Raw genomic sequence first — 22,931 nt, 5'->3', positions numbered from 1 at the left:
CGTAATTTTTAATATACTTAACTGTTCGAAGAAGTGGAGGAAAAAAAACGACATAAAAACGTACTTCTTAAACTGCATTTTATGCATTCTACTGTCATACAAGCACAAAAAGAAGTTTAAAAACAGTACAATAAAACTAAAACAAAGCAAAACTACACACAGTGACTTTCGGTAAATTCTCTTTTAACCCTAAAAGTGAATGTATTTCTTGCTGAGGTAAGTAAGTTTCGGCAAAATATCAGTTCTCAACAAAAAAAAAAAGGGAGAAAAGTCCATATATAAATTTAACCACTCCGACTTCCTCCCACATTCCAAAAACATGCTAGGCTAATTGGCGACTCCAAATTGTCCATAGGTATGAATGTGAGTGTGAATGGTTGTTTGTCTATATGTGCCCTGTGATTGGCTGACCCGCCTCTCGCCAGAAGACAGCTGGGATAGGCTCCAGCACTCCCGTGACCCTCGTGAGGATTAGCAGTAGAAAATGAATGTTCAACATCTTTTTGAAGCCTGTCACCGTTTTGTATTCGTTGTTATTCTTTGGTTGTTATTCCAAGTCATCTGTGACCTCTTCTTGTCAGTTACCTTGTGTATAGAAACACTTCAAAATGTCACGACCATGTAGTATATAGAGTATACACTCTATATACTATGTCATCCGGTGTGATGGTACGAGCGATGCTTTGTGATGACTTCATTTGTACTCATGACTTCTTTATTCCCTCCGTCACACTTAGACTGTTTATTTGCAGTCTCCACATGTCTGAGCTTGAGAGCTTGTTTTCAAAAAAAAAAAAAAAAGTGTCGGGAAGCACATGAGCCTCAGGCTATGTAATCACAACGCTACAAAGCCTTATTATTTCAACTCTTACCTTCAAATCCACTTAGTCATATGGTGGTAATTGCTGTATTCCAGTGCAATGATACGTTTAGGTTCCTCTGTTTATGACTGTTTATTTACTCACTGTCCAATTACAGTCAATGAAACACATGCAAAAAGAGCATCCGCGAAAAGCCTGCCTAATTCTTATATGCAAGGCGACTATCAGGTTCATTGGAGTCTTGACCCCACTCGAATCCACAGCAAGTTGCTTCAAGAGTGGTTTTAGTTGATTCCACTGCAGCCTGTCCCCCTTTTTTATTTCTCACTGTGAAAGCTGTGCTGACTCAGCCATCAAGATGAAGGTCTTCCAAGAGATTAAAAAGCTCTTCCAGTAATTGGAAGCCTGCAGTTGCAGTTTTTTCCCCCTCTTTGACTCTTGTCACAAGACTCAGCATTTTCTGCTTTAGCTTTGTATGTGCTGCCACCTCCTGGCTGGGTGAAGCAATGAAAGGCTGCCACTGAGTTAAGAATGATTTTTAATCCATTATATTGTCTAATTTCCTGCAATCCATCCATCCTTTTTTCTATGCAGGGGAATGCTGGAGCCTATCCCAGCTGTCTTCGGGCAAGAGGCCGGGTAGACAAACAATCATTCATGCTCTATGGTCAATTTGGATTGTTATACATATATATAATATACAATACATATTTATTTATTTGATTTAACTGGAAATGTTCAACATCTAGGGCTGCACGGCGAATGAGCTAGGAGACCCGAGTTCAATTCCACCCTCGGCCATCTCTGTGTGGAGTTTGCATGTTCTCCCCGTGCATGCGTGGGTTTTCTCCGGGTACTCCGGTTTCCTCCCACATTCCAAAAACATGCTAGGTTAATTTTGGCGACTCCCAAAGGTTCACGCACCGTAGTTTTTAATACACTCAACTGTCAGAAGAAGTGGAGAAAAAAAATGACATAAAAACGTACTTCTTAAAACTGCATTTTTTGCATTCTACTGTCATACGAGCACAAAAAGAAGTTTAAAAACAGTACAATAAAACTAAAACAAAGCAAAACTACACACGATGACTTTAAGTAAATTCTCTTTTAACCCTAAAAGTGAATGTACTTCTTACTGAGGTAAGTAAGTTTCAGCCATATATATTTTAGTCATATATAAATTTAACCACTCCGACTTCCTCCCACATTCTAAAAACATGCTAGGTTAATTGGCAACTCCAAATTGTTCATTCAATTATTTTACTTTTTTTTGTCTATGGTTATTTTTTTTGGTTCTTAAATCACACCGCCATGTCATATCACAAATCAATGTTAACCTCTAATAATTATTATCATTGTAATATTGTGATAATCATAATAATAGAGGGGAAAATGTAAACGCTAACCTTTAACCTTTTTAATTTTATCATATTTTTTTTAGTAAACCTTGAAGCTGCACATTTTTAGAAATGTTTTTCTATTTTTGCGCGTTTAATTGGCATCACGTGACATCATAAAACGATACCTCAAGAGGAGTGATGCCGACCACTACCACCAGAGGTCGCTATTGCTCCTACAGTGATAATATGGAATCATGTACACTATTGAGGTCATTCTCACTCATGGAAATTCATTTTCCACTTATGATGATATTTCGCTTAATAGTTTAGAGAATCAACTATGTGGTTTTGTAGTTGGAGAGATTTATTGGCACACTGGCAAACAAACAAGGTGGTGGTGGTGGGGGGGGGGGTGTTAGTTCATGTCCATTCATATTTAATATGTTATATGAGCTACTGTATCGAATGAGGTGGCTTTGCCGCTTGAGTGCACCACTGTGTTTATCGTATTGCCAAGGGCGTCGTCTCCGTTGGGTTATGATGGCGGGCTACGGGGGTGGGGGGGGGGGGGGGCTTATGTATCTAGGTTATGGTAATATTATATGTTCTATTGTATTGATGATTGGAAGGACATGTGCTGTAGTAAATAACAGACAATCAGGGGGTCCCATCTGGTGTGGAAGTGTGTGTGTGCGTGCGTGGTGACCCCCTCCTTCTTCCCTGACCAGGTTAAGAGGCCTGACCCAGAATCCCCCACCCCCTCTGCATCCTTTATTCACTAACATTTCCTGGTTCAGATCAGACAGACAAGCTCCTGGGACAAGGCCTCTCCATTAGCAGCCTGTGATGGAAAGCAGGGGTTAAAAGCAATGGAGGATTTAGTCCAAAGGGGCAGGGGCAGGAGGTGGGGGGGTGAGATAACATGTAAGGAGGTGCAGATGGTTAGGAATATCAAAGAAGAAAAAATCCATATCAAAATCTATCTTCTTCACTGAAGAGTTTTGTAGACACATACTCCAGTTCCAAGCAGGGCGGCGTTTCTTCATGATTTTTCAGCTATTTCTGAAATGGTCTGATGGGTATTTTCAGCCCACAACATTAAATCGGAAACATTTTTCACAATTACAAGAAAATGTTAACATTGGCTGTTTGCAAAAATGATCACAACGGTACTAAGAACAACAGGTTATGTACAATAAAATAGCACTCCAACTAATCAACCGAGGCAAATATCATGTACGACATATGGACTAGCATTCCTGATTCTGAAGGCCCTAAGCAGATTACATTGATATGGCAACACATAGAAGCTTTAAAAAAAAAAAAACACACACACACACACACACAACTAGACGCAGTGCAACCAAGAGACACGGCACATACTAATAGACTGTTGGGGGGAGGAGAAATAAAAACCGTAAAATACTAGGTGGAATAAATTAAAACAAACCTTTTTGGAAATCCAACTGGAATAGGTGCAGATTCTGGAAGATCTGTAATAGTTTCCATGTGGGTTATGGTAATGGTAATGGTTTAATTTCATTTGAACATGCATCAGATTACAATTGAATGCATCACATAATCAGTTCACAGTTCCACATGTCCAAAAGGAGTAGGAAGAAGCAAAGCTTATTAAATCCTACCCCTCCATCTGGTACTTTTACAATCAGTAACTGTTACATTTGTTCACTTCCTGCTTTCCTAATATAGTTTAAGTTTTTTTTAATTTGTATTAATTTATTTTTTAATTTTTTTTAATTTTGTTATTTTATATATATTGTTATTATTTATATATAATAAAAAATGTGTTAAATTTTTATTATTTTAATTTTATTTAATTTTATATTTTTTGTCACGTACCGAAGTACGAGGTGATATGACCATACAATGACTACAACTAATGGTAATGGTACTTTTACAATCAGTAACTGTTACATCTGTTCACTTCCTGCTTTCCTAATATAGTTTAAGGTGTTTTTTTTTTTGTTTTTTTTTTGTCATGTACCGAAGTACGAGGTGATATGACCATCCAATGACATAATGGGTACCATAGTAAGTGTCAATATAGTGATATATATAGCACATCATGACTGGTTCAAGACTCTTCATCCTTGTATTTAGCAAACATCAACTGCTTGTATTGTTTCTTGAATTCGCTCATCGTTGTGCATTGTTTGAAGGTTATTGTGTTTAGCTGCTCTATTTGAGTCCGCAACTCAATAGAAACGTCCGAAAACGAGCAGAATAGGTCCCCTTTAAGTCCTTAACTGCCTACTACTGGCAGGATGGTTATGCACGGCCCCGTGTGTACACAGTTGAAATTGAACACATCCCAATTCTTGCATGGCTAGCATACTCACCGAACATGCCACCTATTTAGCATGTTTGCTACTTTAAACAAGATACTGATACTTGTTGTACCTCTTAGTGTCGCGGGGGGTGCTGGAGCCTATCCCAGCTGTCTTCGGGCAAGAGGCAGGGTACACCCTGGACTGGTCGCCAGCCAATCACAGGTCACATATAGACAAACAACCATTCACACTCACATTTGGCTCGTGTATCATTTACATTGGTTGATTTCTGCATGTTTATTTAAAAATATCACTTTTTCTGTCGTTGACATTTTAAAAATAAATGTGCGCTGATAAGACGATAAGCATCCAGAGATAGACTGCTCCTATTCCTGCCCACAGATTTATATTTAACTGAGCTGTAATCCACATCCTCCATAACAAAGTAAAACCCCCTCCCCCTTCCCCATATATCCCAAGGCTTTTATCCCATCCCCTGCATCCCTCCCTGGTCCAGACATGTCCTGGATCCACTGTTGTTGCTCTGGTTCCAATATCCATACAGTGCCCAAACAAGGCATTGGGAGATGGGGATGTGGGGTGGTTGGGGGGGGGGCAGCTTTGTCTGAATCCAGGCCACACCCCAGTGAAGAGGACCCAGTTTTGTGTTGTTTGTGTCACGAGCGACACAAACATTATTCCAACACAATGGATGATGTTGTGTTACAATAGATGATAGGCAATGATAGAATTAGGAATATACCAAAAAATATATATATATATATTTCTGTTTTGATTGAGAAGTGCCATAAGTAGCAATAGATCGGCCACCGATCAACATCGGTCAATTTCTGTGGGAAAAAAAAAACATGTGATTGGAATATGCCGATAACCTGTGGCTCGTACCAAAGCCAAAACAAACATGTCTGACATTTTTGAGAGTGATACAAATTTTGCAAACACCAAAACATAAAGTATCTCATCGGGGAAGCACATTAAACATCGTTAATTTAACAAACTTGATATAGTATGGTGAGTTTTCCAGGCGACAGCTAATAAAACACTGGACAACGCTCGCCCGAATGTGCCTGACAGTCAGAATTATAAAGCAAATAACCTGAAAAATTATTGAATTTCTGCACTATTAAAAATGTACAGAAAAATGTAGCATCCCTAGCCAATAAGTCAGGTTACAGATGTGTTGTCTTTATTTTTTTAACATTTTGAATTGACATACAAGTGTAAAAAGAAGTTAACCTTTGCCGTAAAACAACGCAAAAAATCGGTTTCCCCTTATCCACCTTCTGGGAATAAACAAACGATACCTTATTTATGATGGTTCCCATCGGCAAACCCTCATTTAATTATGATTAAAAAGACAACAATGAAATCTCCCCATATTTGATAAGATAAGCAGGCCATTATGGGATTTATTGGCTGCACCTTCAACAGCCACCTCCGGTCGTCACATTACACTAATCCATCCTTGCTTGCCATTTTCCTAATGGTCTGCTTGCAACAAGCACACCACCGAACGCCATTTGTAAAAAAAAAAAAAAAGCAGCAGCTGAATACGAGGAGGGAATGTTAAAATGAGATGATGTCGGTAACATGCTCCCTGACGTCAGAGGGATAAATGGAGCTCTGCGAAGAAGGTGAGATGTTGCATTAGCCTAATTGCCACCTTTTTGGATGCTTAATTGGCCAGCCAGCCAGGAGATAATACTGTATATCTGTCGTAAAAAAGGCTTTGTTGATTTGCATGATGCATTAAACATTTACAATGACCTACAAATGACGACAGCCTTTTTGTATTTTTCTCCTTACTCTTATTACAGTATTGGTTAAGTTGCTGCTGTGTTGTGCAATACACTTGTTAATAAATTATCATGTGGTGTTTCCGCTTTTTGAAACATTATTAAAGTTAAACAAAGAAGTTATTCTACAACATATATGGTCCATTTTGTTAGTTTAGGAAATTGTTTTGATAACATTTAGTTTTCCAAAATAACATTCATATATATATCATATATATATATATATATATATATATAAATATCATATATGTGCCCCGCTTTTTCTCATGTTTTAACTGTGTATTAACGAATGAATGTTGTATTTTAATGTATCTTTTACTCTGTTTACTTGCTTTTATTCAACTACATTCTTCTGTAAAATGTCTATTTTGAAAAGCGCTAGACAATTAAAATGTATTATTATTATTATGTACATAGTTATCTACCTCTGTAGCACTTTAAAAATGAACCTTTGTAGTTGGTGTGAAATCCATACACTTGACGTAATGTTTACAATCTGTTCATCTGCGCTATTAACGCCGGCTGAGCAGTTTGCAACTTATCGCAATTACATCATCGGTTCTGCTGCTGGTGTGTTGTGCAATATACTCATTATACTTTTTACATGTTAATACAAGCTGCCCATTAAGAGGAAAACCAAGGAAAATAGTAGAAGATATGAGCATGCTGAGGTTCTCATTGGGAGTGACCGGGATGGATAGGATCAGGAAGGAGTACATCAGAGAGCCATCAAATGTTACAGGCTTTGGAGATAAAGTCAGAGTGGCCAGACTGAGATGGTTGGGACATGTCCAGAGTCACAGTACATGTTGGAGTACAGAGATGAGGATGCTGAGGTTCTCACTGAGAGTGACCGGGATGGATAGGATCAGGAACAAGTACATCATAGAGATATTACATGTTAGAGGCCTTGGAGATAAAGTCAGAGTGGCCAGACTGAGATGGTTGGGACATGTCCAGAGGAGAGATAGTGAATATATTGGCAGAAGGATCGGTCGGAGGCGGAGAAGAAGACCAAAGAGAGGATGCAATGAAGGAGGACATGAGGGTTGGATGGAGGAGATTGATTTGCTGTGGTGACCCCTAAAGGTAAAACCCCAAAGAGAAAGAAGAACATAAACCTATCTTGCATTTGAAATTTTTATACATCTAACTGAATCCAGCTTTGCTGTTTGTGTATTTCAGTAAAAAAAAAAAAGATAATTAAAAGAAACGTCAGTTCCATGACCTTTCACCTCCCATCTTTTTCTGTATTTCACCGGTTGTGGATGTATGGGCTGAAAAGGTATAAAAGTCTTCTTGTAAAAAGAAGCTCTCCTCCTACAAACCATCATATTAAATGTCTACTCCTTTTAAAAGGGTACAATACCTTCACCATTTTTTTTTTTGACTTTTTGTTTTGTCCTTGAGTATGTCTGCGTGGGGTCATCCGCTTTGCTCGCTCTGTAGCACAAGAAGCTAAAAGGCTATGTTGGATTTTGTGGACAGCAGAAGGGGGGGAGATCAGTCGATCAGTCAACATTATCGATTGAGCAAAGACGAACTCTGATGAGGAAGATGTTTGTCCTGCTTCCTCGGCTGTTTAGTCTTAAAAGGGTGTCATGGCTGTCTGAGTCAAGGTGAAACGTGCTATGATAACTTGTTCTGGAAAGTAAGTGAGCTCAATTCCGCCGCATTAAACCAGCGAGACATCCAACAAAACCAAGGACTCTTGGTTAAATGTATTACCATGAGGAGATAGTAAACAAGATGAGGTGGTGGATATGCAAGGTTGCTGAAAAAAAATCATTAATTATCTACGGCTTATCCTCACGAGGGTCGCGGGGGTGCTGGAGCCTATCCCAGCTGTCTTCAGGCGATTGGCGGGGTACACCCTGGACTGGTCGCCAGCCAATCATTCATTCATTCACTAATTCATTCATTCATTCATTCATTCATTCATTCATTCATTTTCTACCGCTTATCCTCATGAGGGTCGCGGGGGTGCTGGAGCCTATCCCAGCTGTCTTTGGGCGAGAGACGGGGTACACCTTGGACTGGTCGCCAGCCAATCATTCATTCATTAATTTTCGACCACTTATCCTCACAAAGGTCGTGGGGGTGCTGGAGCCTATCCCAGCTGTCTTCGGGCGAGAGGCGGGGTACACCCTGGACTGGTCGCCAGCCACTCATTCATTCATTTTCTACCACTTATCCTCATGAGGGTCGTGGGGGGTGCTGGAGCCTATCCCAGCTGTCTTTGGGCGAGAGGCGGGGTACACCCTGGAATGGTGGCCAGCCAGCCAATCACAGGGCACATATAGACAAACAACCATTCACACTCACATTCATACCTATGGACAATTTGGAGTCGCCAATTAACCTAGCATGTTTTTGGACTGTGGGAGGAAACCGGAGTACCCGGAGAGAACCCATGCGTGCATGGGGAGAACATGCAAACTCCACACAGAGATGGCCGAGGGTGGAATTGAACCCTGGTCTCCTAGCTGTGAGGTCTGCGCGCTAACCACTCGATCGCCATGCAGCCCCATGAAAAACATTTAATGCCAAGAACTTCATAATTCAGCATACACAAATGTAACGATCCAAAGTTCCAGGTTGTGCAGCACAAAGGACATGTGATTTATCGACAAAGACAGGACAAAGTACACATGCTAATGACACAACAAGACACACTTGGCTAGACACAAGAGGGAGGAGGGCTCTATTGGGAGGAAACATGGGGGGGTCAGGGAAAGACAGAGGGTCCGATCATCACAAACAAGACCACAGGGAACACAGACGACACAAACCAGAACACAAACAGGACGTGACAGGTGAACGAGTGGCTAGCATGTTGACCACACAGTCAGGAGATCGGGTTCGAACCTGGCTCATGAGTTATGCCAAGAACCGTCGAGTACACGAGCTAAATTAGCCAAAAAAAAAAAAAACAGCACTGTACAGCCTGAAGGGAGAGTGAGCCGCAGAGAGTTAATCTGGCTTTCACGCCCATATAAGGATGTCCACCCCTCTGTGACATCACAAAGGAACAGTTTTACCACGCCCTCTGTAACCGAGTGTTTTGAGCCATTCAAAAAATTCTTTCAGGGCTCATTTCCAAATGCGACAACCTCATTATCTGAAACTTTGGCATGGTTTAACACGAGAATACAACATTTTAACTACTTTTATAGGTCAGAAAAGTGGAAAAAGCATAATAGCTGATACAACTAAAAGTACATTTGTTCGGACATATATAATAACATCTGGTCTTGATGGGAGCTCAAGTGTGTTCGGTTGGGGCTTGACTCCCATTGGCTCCCTGAATCCAATAAGGTGGGCTTACACTGGTATAGATTCTACTTTAAGAGCCAGAAATGAGACTTCTTTGTCTTCTCAGTATCTCGCCCCTCCGGTTCCTCTTAGACCACCTTCTCCCAACAGCCATTAGCCAGCCTCTTCCCCCTTACTCTCAACCTTTCAGCCCCATGCTGTCATCTCTCTTCCTGATTAGCTCTCTTCTTCCACTACAACCACCATACTCCATTCCCGTGCGAGTGTCCCGGCTCTTAGCCTTCACTTTTGTTGTCAGGCGTCTTCTCCTCCATCTTCTTCCACTGTACACACTCATTTGTCTCCTCATCTTCCACTTCTCACAAGCTGGTCTTGATCTCCTTTCCTGATGTCACCCTGAGATGTTATTGTTATTGTTGTTTTTAATTCTATAAATGCAATCTTCACTCGATAAATGTACTGCAAAAAAGGTCAGTAAGGATAATTCATAATGCCGCCTACAGAGAACATACTAACTCCTTATTTCTAAAATCACAAATACTTCAACTATATAATAAAATAAAAATTAATAAAATGAAAATTAATAAAATAAATAAAAAAAACAATTAAAAATTTTATTAGGAAAACAGGAAGTGAACAAATGTAACAGTTACTGATTGTAAAAGTACCAGATGGAGGGGTAGGATTTAATAAGCTTTGCTTCTTCCTCCTCCTTTTGGACATGTGGAACTGTGAACTGATTATGTGATGCATTCAATTGTAATCTGATGCATGTTCAAATGAAATTAAACCATTACCATTACTATAACCCACATGGAAACTATTATAGATCTTCCAGAATCTGCACCTATTCCAGCTTTATTTCCAAAAAGGTCTGTTTTAATTCATTCCACCCAGTATTTTAGGGTTTTTATTTCCCCCCCAACAGTCTATTATTAAATTAAATTAAATTAAAAAATTATATTAGGAAAGCAGGATGTGAACAAATGTAACAGTTACTGATTGTAAAAGTACCAGATGGAAGGGTAGGATTGAATAAGCTTTGCTTCTTCCTACTCCTTTTGGACATGTGGAACTGTGAACTGATTATGTGATGCATTCAATTGTAATCTGATGCATGTTCAAATGAAATAAAACCATTACTATTACCATTCTTAAAGAGACGGCGTACAGCTTGCTGAATCATTGGGCCTTTGCTGTAGTAATATGAATTACAACATAAAGTAGTTAGGTCTGCTAATAGGCCCATGGAAGCCAATCAGAGCAGCCAATCGAATGGCTGCCTCGTTTGTTGCCGCGGTGGGGAAGTGAGACTTATGATCTTGCCTCGGGTCCTCTGTGTGGGGGGGTGGGGAGTGGGGGGGGGGAGTCAGCGGGTCCTTAGAGGTCTAGTAAGGGTCACATAGTAAAGATCTGGATTGCATCAAGCGATGTGGTGGTGAAACCAGAGAGGCGCACCGGGACTTCTTTTTTTTTTCCACGAAGAAAGGTTCAACGTGTTCCTTGGTGCCTGCTTTGGATGCAGGCGACGTTGTGTTCCGGCATCATTTAGCATATGTCGGAATGGTTTGCAGGTGTTGGGATTGAGATGAAATGAATGGCAGATGAGATGACAAATTGCGGGAAAAGCACTCCAGCAAATTGTCGGCGCTCTTCTTTCTTCTTCGTCGTCGTCTTCTCGTCACTAAAAAATGAAGTCTCACAAATGGCCATTTTTCCCTCTCGGTGGTGTCTTTCTCTCCATACCCGGCGTCGCCATGACAACGGGGCAATAATTCATCCCCCTGCTGTCTTGCAGCAGCGGCGGCGATCATGGATGCATGGATTTGAGATGTGAAATATGACTCCTGCTCTCCTTGCTATCGCTTGCTGTTTCGGCTAAAGTGAATCATTTTTATATTTCAGGGGTTGGGGGGGGGGGGTCGGGTCAAGGTGAGGGTGTGTGTGACCGTGTGTGTGTGTACATGTAAAAGATCCTCTGAAAGCAAACTGCTTGGCTTGACTCTGAAAGAACAGACGTTATGTTATTATATCTATTTGTTATAATCCATCGGTTTTCTATGCCGCTTATCCTCACTAGGGTCACAGTTATGCCAGAGCCTATCCCAGTTGACTTCGGACGCAACAAAAGGATAAGTAGCATAGAAGATATATGGTGAGATGGGGTTGACCACCCCCGTTTTTCCACTCTGTGGTTGTTTCCGTTCATTTTGTCCTGTTTATCAGTTTTGTTATCCAGATGAATAATGGATAAGGTGGCTCGTTACCTAGGCAACACGCCAAGCTCTTTGCTGTGGTGCGTTTGCTTGTAAAAAAAAAAACAAACAAACAAAGTGACCTCCTCCCTGACTAGACCGCCGTCCTTCTTGACGCTGCCCCCCCTACCACTTGTAGATGACAGCCGAGTTGATGCATAGGCTCTACTTCCTGTTGGGTCTCGGCTGGTGAAAATGAAGAGGGGAAGGCTTTACAGGAATCTTGTCAGCCGTTCGTCATGCCCATAAAGCTTCTGTCAGAGCTCTAGTGGAGCACATATAGTAGGTTCGTAATTACACACATTCACAGTCACTTTGGGGCCTTCAAGGCTTTCTTCTGCTGGTTTTTGGATTTAGCATACATGTCTAAACGCAGTTTGACTTTTTAATTGCATAATTGACTTTTTATCTGATAATTTAGAATTCCTTAGCTCATAATTTAGACTTTTTAGAATAAGCGGTATGAATGAATCTCATAATTTCCATTTCCTTATGTCAAAATTTTTACTTTTTATCTCCTAATTTTGACTTTTCATCTGATAATTTTGACCTCCTTATCTCATAATTTCGACCTATCTCATCATTAGGACTTTTTTATCTCATAATTTTGACTTTATCTCATAATTTTGACTTCCTTATCTCATAATTTTGACTTTTTAGAATAAGCGGTATGAATGAATCTCATAATTTCCATTTCCTTATCTCATAATTTAGACTTTTTATCTCATAGTTATTACTTTTCATCTCATAATTTTGACCTCCTTATCTCATAATTTTGACTTTTCATCTCATAATTTAGACTTTTTATCTCATAGTTATTACTTTTCATCTCATAATTTTGACTTTATCTCCTAATTTTGACTTTTCATCTCATAATTTTGACCACCTTATCTCATAATTTCGGCTTTCTCATAATTTTGACTTTTCATCTCATAATTTCGACCTCCTTATCTGATAATTTTGACTTTTCATCTCATAATTTCGACCTCCCTATCTGATAATTTAGACTTTTCATCTCATAATTTAGACTTGTTTTATCTCATAGTCATGACTTTTTAATCTCATAATTTCAACTTCCTTATCTCAGAATTTTGACTTTTTAGGATAAGCGGTAGAAAATGAATGAATGAATGAATCTCATAATTTAGATTTCCTTATCTCATAATTTCGACTTTTCATCTCATAATTTCGACCTCCTTATCTGATAATTTTGACTTTCTCATCATTTAGACTTTTTATCTCATAATTTTGACTTTTCATCTCATAATTTCGACCTCCTTATCTCATAATTGTCTTTTTAATCTCATAATTTCGACTTCCTTATCTCATAATTTTGACTTTTTAGGATAAACGGTAGAAAATTATTGAATGGATGAATCGCATAATTTTGATTTCCCTAGCTCATAATTTTGATTTCCTTATCTCATAATTTTGACTTTTTATCCCATGATTTGAAATTCCTTATCTCATAATTTTGACTTTTTATCCCATGATTTGAAATTCCTTATCTCATAATTTTGAATTTTTATCTTGTAATTTTGACCTCCTTATCTCATAATTTTGACCTCCTTATCTCATAATTTTGACTTTTAATCTCATCATTTCGACATCATCTCATAATTTTGACCTCCATATCTTTAATTATGACTATAACTTATTTTTTTCAGTGTCAGAAACGTGCTTCCATGGGGTCTACCTCACTCATCAAGGAACAAATGAACAAACATGGCCACTTATTTATCATCATTAACATACAGTAATTGTTGTACAAAAAACAGTGATTTCATTGGACATTGAAGGAATGGTTGGATTTCTAAGTTAACATTTTACTCCTTCTGCAATCCCAACCCAAAACCACCTCGACACATCCTAATAAATATTGCTAAGCAGCCCTTTTCTTTCCTGGCTACCAGAGTAATTGGGACTTCTTCACCGAGGCGCACAGTTTTCTTTTCATTAGACTTCTAATTCCTGCATGCAGTCAGATACCGCTTGGCTGCACTTCCATTAAAAACAGCTGGAATTATTTACTATGTGAAAAAGAAATAGCGGAACCTACTGACTTTTTTTGGGAGAATGTGTTTATCATTTACGGCCTTCTCGTTTGTAGGCTGGCCAATTAATAACACGGCCTCTTAGCTTCTGTCAGTAAAATTTGCACAGTCAAAACATATGTGTATTGACGCATATGTTAAATTTTTCCCCTAAATTAAGCATTTTCAGGCATAAAAATGACAAAAATACAATATAAGGCATTCAAAAGACGCAAACATGGTGATGTAGTATTCTACACTGGCCACTAGGTGTCAGTAATGTTAAAGCACAGACGTTGTAACGTTGAAGCACAGACTTGATCAATGGAAAAACAGGCTTTAATGGAAGTTTGTAATAATCCGTAATAAAAATCCCAAATCAGACTAAGACTCTGAACCCCTGATGTCACATCCTGTCCGCCACTCACTCTGCTCCCCAAGGCAACACAAACACGCACAAAAATTTGTTCTATTTGTGCTCATAAAGCGGCTCCAAAGACACACATTACTGTTAGCGTAGCATTAAAACGTCACTTTTGCACAATATAGCAGCTTTAAAGAAGCACCCCTCCACTGCTGAAGCTAATGTTGTTAGCAACTTGATTTACGATGTTGACAATTAATACCTCGGTGAGACCTTGCCTGCAGGGCTTCCCCTTTGCTGCATGCTTTGGTGCACAAGAGGAATCCAACATGGCCTTCGCATGTCAACCTAATGACCCCTGGAAGCAGAAATTGTGTCCTTGAACGCATCACTGACCTTTTTTTTTTTTTTTTAAATAGAGTTCCAGAGGGCTTTTGACTCTTCATCTCATAATTTCGACCTCCTTATCTGATAATTTAGACTTTTCATCTCATAATTTTGCTCTTTTCCTCTCTTAATTTCGACCTCATCTGATAATTTTGACTTTTTATCTCATAGTTTTGACTTTTTTCTCATAACTTCGACTTTTCATCTCATAATTTTGACCTCCTTATCTCATAAATTCGACCTCATCTCATAATTTAGACTTTTTATCTCATAATTTTGACTTTTCATCTCTTAAATTCAACCTCATCTGATAATTTTGACTTGTCATCTCATAATTTCGACATCTTTATCTGATAATTTTGACTTTTTATCTCATAGTTATTACTTTTCATCTCATAATTTTGGCTTTTTATCTCATAGTTATGACTTTTTAATCTCATAATTTCGACTTCCTTATAAATATAATAAATATTTATATATTCCCTTTGCTGCATGCTTTGGTGCACAAGAGGAATCCAACATGACCTTCGCATGTCAACCTAATGACCCCTGGAAGCAGAAATTGTGTCCTTGAACGCATCACTGACTTTTTTTTTTAATAGAGTTCCAGAGGGCTTTTGACTCTTCATCTCATAATTTCGACCTCCTTATCTGATAATTTAGACTTTTCATCTCATAATTTTGACTTTTTATCTCATAGTTATGACTTTTTAATCTCATAATTTCGACTTCCTTATAAATATAATAAATATTTATATATTCCCTTTGCTGCATGCTTTGGTGCACAAGAGGAATCCAACATGGCCTTCGCATGTCAACCTAATGACCCCTGGAAGCAGAAATTGTGTCCTTGAACGCATCACTGACTTTTTTTTTTTTTAAATAGAGTTCCAGAGGGCTTTTGACTCTTCATCTCATAATTTCGACCTCCTTATCTGATAATTTAGACTTTTCATCTCATAATTTCGACCTCCTTATCTGATAATTTAGACTTTTCATCTCATAATTTAGACTTTTTATCTCATAATTTTCTCTTAAATTCGACCTCATCTGATAATTTTGACTTTTTATCTCATAGTTTTGACTTTTTATCTCATAGTTTTGACTTTTTTCTCATAACTTTGACTTTTCATGTCATAATTTTGACCTCCTTATCTCATAATTTCGACTTTTTATCTCATAGTTATTACTTTGCATCTCATAATTTTGACTTCCTTATAAATATAATAAATATTATATATATAAAGGGAATATATATATATATATATATATATATATATATATATATATATATATATATATATATATATATATATATATATATATATATATATATATATATATATATATATATATATATATATATATATATATATATATATATATATATATATATATATATATATTCCCTTTGCTGCAGGCTTTGGTGCACAAGAGGATTCCAACATGGCCTTCGCATGTCAACCTAATGACCCCTGGAAGCAGAAATTGTGTCCTTGAACGCATCACTGACTTTTTTTTTTTTTTTTTTAAATAGAGTTCCAGAGGGCTGCAAGAAATTGAATCATCTGTGTGTTCTTTAAAGTCAATCTTAAAAAGCAAGAGTGAGTTTCTGCCGATGATCCTCTCGGCTTTTAGGTGGCGCAATCTTTATTCAGCACGGGCAACTGGTGCGTGCATCGCACACACACACACACACACACACCTCGCACCTCTATTGACCCATCAGTGCCAATCAGTTATTGAACGAGACAAATGTCTCTCCCCGCTCACAAACAGTAACGTCTGTGGCCATCATTAAACAGGAGAGCAGCTCCTTTGGCTTCTTTAATGGAATTTGCAATTTCAAAGGCTTCCAGAGAGAGACGTTAACCTCGCTCGGTGCCGGTGCCATTAAAAATGGATCAAAGCGCCTCAGCTTTGATGTGGATTGGGGGGGGCTCCACATTGCCCTCTGCTGGGAAGGATGAGCACCTGCTGTATATTGTTGCTGGTTAAAGGTCTTTTTTTTTTTTTTGTCTGATCACAAATGGTTGTAAAAGTGACGATGGCGACACTAAAAGGGCTTTCTTTGGCTTTAAGCCCGTTAATCAGCTTTTGTTATGCTGCTGATGGGAATTGTTGCTTCTTAGCAGTAAAGGATGAGGATGGGAGGTGGAGGGAATGATAACAAGGGGGTGGACAAAAATGGACAAAAGTCAAAGATCCTCTATCTCACAGAGCGCACTCTGCTGCTGTGAACAAAAATCAGTCGTCAAAATCCTCTACATGGATATTCTATCTAAGGATCTGCTGCAAAAATCTTAGCCAAAGATGTTTTTTTCGGAATATAAGTCATCTGCTTATGTGATATGTAGTCATGTGTGACTTGTATATAATAATACATATTTAATGTTGAAATTCATGCACTGCCTAGTAGTTAAAATAGGATGGTGCTTGGCTAGGTGTTCCACTGCAGGTCAGTTCCAATTTTTTTGAACATATGTGACTTTTTTTTTAATATCAGGTCTCATTCGATTCAATTTCAGTATGTGTGTGTAGCATTATAGCGTGTGCATACAAAGCCGCATGCATGCAAATCACCGATGTCTGGAGTTGCTAATAGCCACCGCAATCTGACTTTTGGGGTTCGGCAATTATCCGAAGGTCCTCAGGAGCGCTCGGGTGTGTGACCCATCATAGCGTGCCCGGAGGCGGGTCGTGAATGAAATAAATTAAAACTGTTATGCTAGGTTAATTGGTGACTCCAAATTGTCCATAGGTATGAATGTGAGTGTGAATGGTTGTTTGTCTATATGTGCCCTGTGATTGGCTGGCGACCAGTCCTGGGTGTACCCCGCCTCTCGTCTGAAGACAGCTGGGATAGGCTCCAGCACTCCCCGCGACCCTCGTGAGGAAAAGCGGTAGAAAATGAATGAATGAATTGAAATCCAAGGAAATATACCTGGAATGGGTGCAGATTCTGGAAGATGTGGAAAGCTTTTCTGTGCGGGTTATTGTGTGTAGCTGCTCTATAGGAGTTGGATTTTTAATTTTTTTTGCACATATCTGACTTTTTTTAATATCAGGCCTCATTCGATTCAATTCCAGTATATGTGTGTAGCATTATAGCATGTGCATAGAGAGAGCGTCTTACCCGCATGCATGCAAATCACAAGCTCACAGATGTCTGGAGTTGCTAATAGCCACCACAATCTGAGTTTTGGGATTCGGCAATCATCCGAAGGTCCTCGGGAGCGGTAGAGTGTGTGACCCATCATAGCGTAGTGGGCATGCCCAGAGGTGGGGCGTGCAAGGAATAAATAGAAATATAGCTGGAATGGGTGCAGATTCTGGAAGATGTGGAAAGCTTTTCTGTGCGGGTTATTGTGTGTAGCTGCTCTATAGGAGTCTACAACTCAATACAAAGGAACAAAATATTAGATATCAAAGTAGTGGAGGGGGGTGTGGGTACTCTTCAATTTCTTTAAGGTTAGCAGCTCTGCAAAATGCTGACCGAAGATCTTTGTCTGCAAAAAAAAGTCATCAAAGATCCTCTATGTGACAGGAGGGTTCTACTGTTCTTACGGGCCAAGTGACAGGAGTACTTTGAGGTTTTTATGACTCTATCGCAAAAGCCAAAGATCCTGTAGATGAGAGGAGTGGTCTGCTGTTTTTTTAAAAACCTACTGCAAAGATCCTCTACACAACCAGAAGATGAAAAAATACCAGGGTGAGGTCTTTTCAACCTATTAGACGTATATGTGTGTGTGTGTGTGTGTGTGTGTGATGAAGTGATGAAGATGGAGGCAGAGCAGGAGCTGGAGAAGACACAGAACAGAACATGAGAGAGTGAAGAAACATAAATAATTGATGCTCCATCCCGCCTTGCATCTGCCGCCTGCTGTCGTTGAGTTTATTCCGAGCCGACACATAGCATGACCTCATTATCGCATTAGGAGCGAAATGATGAATGGCTTTTTTTTTTTTAAGTGCTGTTCAAATTTTCATGCTGTGATATGGATGCAAATGCCTTCACTCTGCTTCAATGTTCCTATTTCGATCTAGCGCTATAAATAGAAGAGGATGATCAGAGAGGTTGACGATGTGGTAATGTTTATAATTGTAGTGAGAAAATATATACAAAGACTGTGTTATTGATCATTGATCACGTGTGGAGTTAAGGTAAAAACTACATCAGGTAATATATGGAGTGTTTTTTTCATTGTGGTTAATTAAATAGATTTGTTAGATTGGTCATTCATTTTCTATGCCGCTAATTCTCTGGAGCCTATCCCAGCTGTCTTCAAGCGAGAGGCGGGGTACACCCTGGACTGGTGGCCAGCCAATCACAGGGCACATATAGACAAACAACCATTCACACTCACATTCATACCTATGGACAATTTGGAGTCGCTAATTAACCTAGCATGTTTTTGGAATGTGGGAGGAAACCGGAGTACCCGGAGAAAACCCACGCATGCACAAGGAGAAGATACAAACTATCTTCTCCGAGGGTGGAATTGAACTCATCTAACCACTCGTCCGCCGTAGGATTCCTTATTTATAAATGGAATATTTCACTAGTAGAGCATCAAAAATGTGTTTACGACCGCCTAACACTATTAGAGCTCTCTAGACATGAAATAACACCCCTATAGTCACCTTTTGACTTTAATTCATTCATTTTCTACCGCTTATCCTCATGATGGTCACAGGGTGGACCTGGAGCCTATCCCAGCTGTCTTCAAGCGAGACTGGTGGCCAGCCAATCACAGGGCACATATAGACAAACAACCATTCACACTCACATTCATACTTATGGACAATTTGGAGTCGCTAATTAACCTAGCATGTTTTTGGAATGTGGGAGGAAACCGGAGTACGTGGAGAAAACCCACGCATGCACGGGGAGAACATGCAAACTCCACACAGAGATGGAATTGAACACGGGTGTCCTAGCTGTGAGGTCTGCGTGCTAACCACTTGTCCGCCGTGCAGTAAAGTAAGGCTATGCTAACAAAATGTAAACTCAATTACTCACTCCATGCCCCCCCCCTCCTTGTTGTCACTAAAAGGACATCACATTCAAACACATGAAACGAGCACATTGGTAGTAATTACTGTGATAGACTTAAGTAAGATACCCCCCCCCCCCCCCAGCTATGTTATATTGTGCCAGAAATAACCGTTACTATTAGCGTTTCTGTAAAAAAAAAAAAAAAAAAGAGGCCGTCCTAAATTTGTCTCATTCATCTCAAACCGAGGAGTCGATTGAAATCTCCGGAAGACCTCGACCCCTTTTGTTCGTAGACTCCGTTGCCCTCCCCTCACTGTCAGGACTCCAACGCTATTCAATTCCCATGCTTTTTTTTTTTTTTTTTTTTATTCTTGCTTGCCGACCCCTCCTCCCTTCTGTCTTTTGTTAAGACAGCCCCCACCCCTCTCTCTCTCTCTCTTTCGCTCTCTCTCTCTATTGCTCCCTCGCTCATTATCATTGGTTCTCCCGGCTGAAGGCTGGAGCGCTCGAGAGGAGCGTGTTTGGGGGGGGAAGCAGCAACACGCCGCTGTTGTTTTTCCCACTAGAAGAAGATTGAAACCCGTGGAGTGGTTATTATTAATATTATTTTTTACTTCCCACTCCCACATCTGTGGACTGACTGAGGGTGTCCACAACCGGGACCGCTACCTGCTGCCGTGGGATTAAGTGCTGGATGCCGTCGCCTGTGAGGACCTAGTACCTTGGAGGAAGCACAGCCAGACAATCATAGAGACGGGATTCTCAGGGAGAGGAAGTTATTTCCTGGTAATCAGGGTGCAATTATTTTTTTTAAGTAATGAGATTTTTCCTTAGACGCTTCAGTCACGGAACGACTCTGACAGGTTAAGTCAACTTTTCCGGTTCTCACTTCTCCACACAAGAAAGGAGCACCCAAAACCAAAGAGGGTATTTTTCCCCGGTTCCTGGTTTTTGGATGTGCGTCCCTCCCCAGCGTGACCAGGCTTTTCCACAGGATACAGAAAGAAGCTGCTGTGTAGAGTTTGATCCGATGTGCGCCTCTTAGGAAATACTTGTTGTCTGTCGGGGGGCGCTGGACCTTGACGTTTGGACAAGGAGGCGGAGGGAATCCCGGGACGGACCATCCAATTACCAATCAGGGTCACAACAAGGACAGAAGAGAATTCCATGAGGATATCTGACTAAAATGTTTATTTTTTTTTACGCTAGGTGCCACTCACTTGCTTAGTTGTCACTATTATTATTTTTCACACTGTGTATACAAACCACAGTAGAATTATCCCAGAAGTATGGAGGTAATATGGACAGGCGGAGGGCTATAAGAGTCCAAAATGTACCCCCCCATCTGACCCACGTGTTTAAAAATGTGTTGCCTGGATACGGATGAAAGTTTACCTGCCGGAAACCGCTACACCTGAGCCGGATTACGCTTCTACTTTTTTTAAAATAAAAAAAAAAAAAATTCTTCACTGGTCAACCACCAAACCGCCATCATTTTCTCCAGCGGGTCTTTGGGCGCCTCGCGACGCCCTCCTCGCCCCGTTGTCCCCTCAACTGCCGCCATGGAGGGTAGGGGGTCAATGGATTGGACGATGGGTGGGTGCCACTATCCGTCACCGACGCCGCCCGAGCGGGATCGGCGGTACCAACATAAAGTATCTCTGGTGGTGCGCTACTTCATGATCCCTTGCAACATCTGCCTGATCCTGCTAGCCACTTCAACGCTGGGATTTGCCGTTCTCCTCTTCCTGAACAACTGTAGGTTCAAAATCCGTGTGTGACAATTATAGATAGCTGTCCCATAAATATGTGTTTACCAAAATCAGGTCTTGATGATGGAATTTAGGGCTGCACGGTGTGCAAGTGGTTAGCGCGTAGACCTCACAGCTAGGAGACCAGGGTTCAATTCCACTCTCGGCCATCTCTGTGTGGAGTTGGCATGATCTCCCCGTGCATGCGTTTTTTTCGGGTACTCCGGTTTCCTCCCACATTCCAAAAACATGCTAGGTTAATTAGCGACTCCAAATTGTCCATAGGTATGAATGTGAGTGTGAATGGTTGTTTGTCTATATGTGCCCTGTGATTGGCTGGCTGGCGACCAGTCCAGGGTGTACCCCGCCTCTCGCCTGAAGACAGCTGGGATAGGCTCCAGCACCCCCTCTGCAACCCTTGTGAGGAAAAGCGTTAGAAAATGAATAAATGAATGATGGAATTTATGCGTGTCTGTAGCTTTAATGCTAATGAGCTGTCATTTACAGTGTGTGTATACAAGAAGCACTAGTGCGCACTTTATGCACTTTTTACAGATACACACTTTAACCAAATGTCAACAAAACTACCCTCACATCAAAATATAGCTAACTGAAGTTTAGTTAGGCAGAGCTTTATTTTAAGATATGTAGCGAAGCCTGCTTTTCTACAAAGCAACGTCCCTTCTTCGTCAGTCTTACACTTGTCGTCTTGTGTTTTGGGAGGGGTGAGCGTGGAAAAAAAGGGGGCGTGTCATTTCTAACATTATCCTATTACCACAGCCAGACACAATCTGTCAACACTGCTACAAAGTCTCCCCAACGCTAGCTTCTCTGGTTACCTAATCGAGACACAGAAAAAAAAAAAGAGTAATGGATGAAGTCAGCATGTGGTCACAAATGACGGTAGCTGGGCTCATGGAGGCGCGCTGTGTGTCACCATCACACACGCTGACATAATTCCACATTAGAAGTCACACCCGCATACTGTACATACGCACGAGGCTAAATGTCACCCTCAGACACATATTGATTTGATAAAGATATTGGCTGAGTGATGGTTGTGCTGTGACAATCAAGTTAGATGGGAAAAAGGATGATATATTTATGAAAGGACCTTATGTTCCTTTCGTTTCATGGATGATGGCATGAATTGGTTTCCCTTCATCCCACTCCACTTTTTGTGTGTCAGCTTTCTCCGATACCGATGCAGTGTGCTTGTTAGTGTTAGCTACGAATGGCTTGTTTTTTCATTGCATTCAGATGATAATAATAATAACAAATACAGGCATTTGGGCTGCACGGTGGACTGAGTGGTTGGCCTCACAGCTAGGAGACCCGAGTTCAATTCCACTCTCGGCCATCTCTGTGTGGAGTTTGCATGTTCTCCCCGTGCATGCGTGGGTTTTCTCCGGATACTCCGGTTTCCTCCCACATTCCAAAAACATGCTAGGTTAATTGGCGACTCCAAACTGTTCAAATTGACTCCTAGTTTTTAATATACTTAACTGTCAAGTGTAAAAAGAAGTTAACCACTGTATAATGAAGCTTGGAGTGGAAGTGGAGAAAAAAAACGACATAAAAACGTACTTCTTAAACT

The 22,931-nt window shown here is 40.2% G+C and overlaps 1 protein-coding gene across 4 annotated transcripts in view; it reads left to right on the top strand.

The window, feature by feature from the left end:
• Nucleotides 1-22,931, top strand: part of agrn (agrin) — a 238,539-nt gene that overhangs the window by 58,162 nt on the left and 157,446 nt on the right. The window contains exon 1 of one of the 4 annotated variants that reach the window (XM_058085206.1): nt 20,065-21,341. The exons of the other annotated variants lie outside the window; for them this stretch is intronic. Within the exon in view, the coding sequence (XP_057941189.1) occupies nt 21,146-21,341 (196 nt within the window). The 5' untranslated portion in view covers nt 20,065-21,145. Of the gene's footprint in view, nt 1-20,064; nt 21,342-22,931 lie in introns of those variants that run through there. 4 annotated transcript variants of the gene reach the window in all.

Source organism: Doryrhamphus excisus, chromosome 10 (genome assembly GCF_030265055.1).
Source record: "Doryrhamphus excisus isolate RoL2022-K1 chromosome 10, RoL_Dexc_1.0, whole genome shotgun sequence".
Taxonomy (NCBI): domain Eukaryota; kingdom Metazoa; phylum Chordata; class Actinopteri; order Syngnathiformes; family Syngnathidae; genus Doryrhamphus; species Doryrhamphus excisus.
Note: the sequence above shows the minus strand (reverse complement) of the source record. Positions and strands in the feature narration are given on the sequence as shown.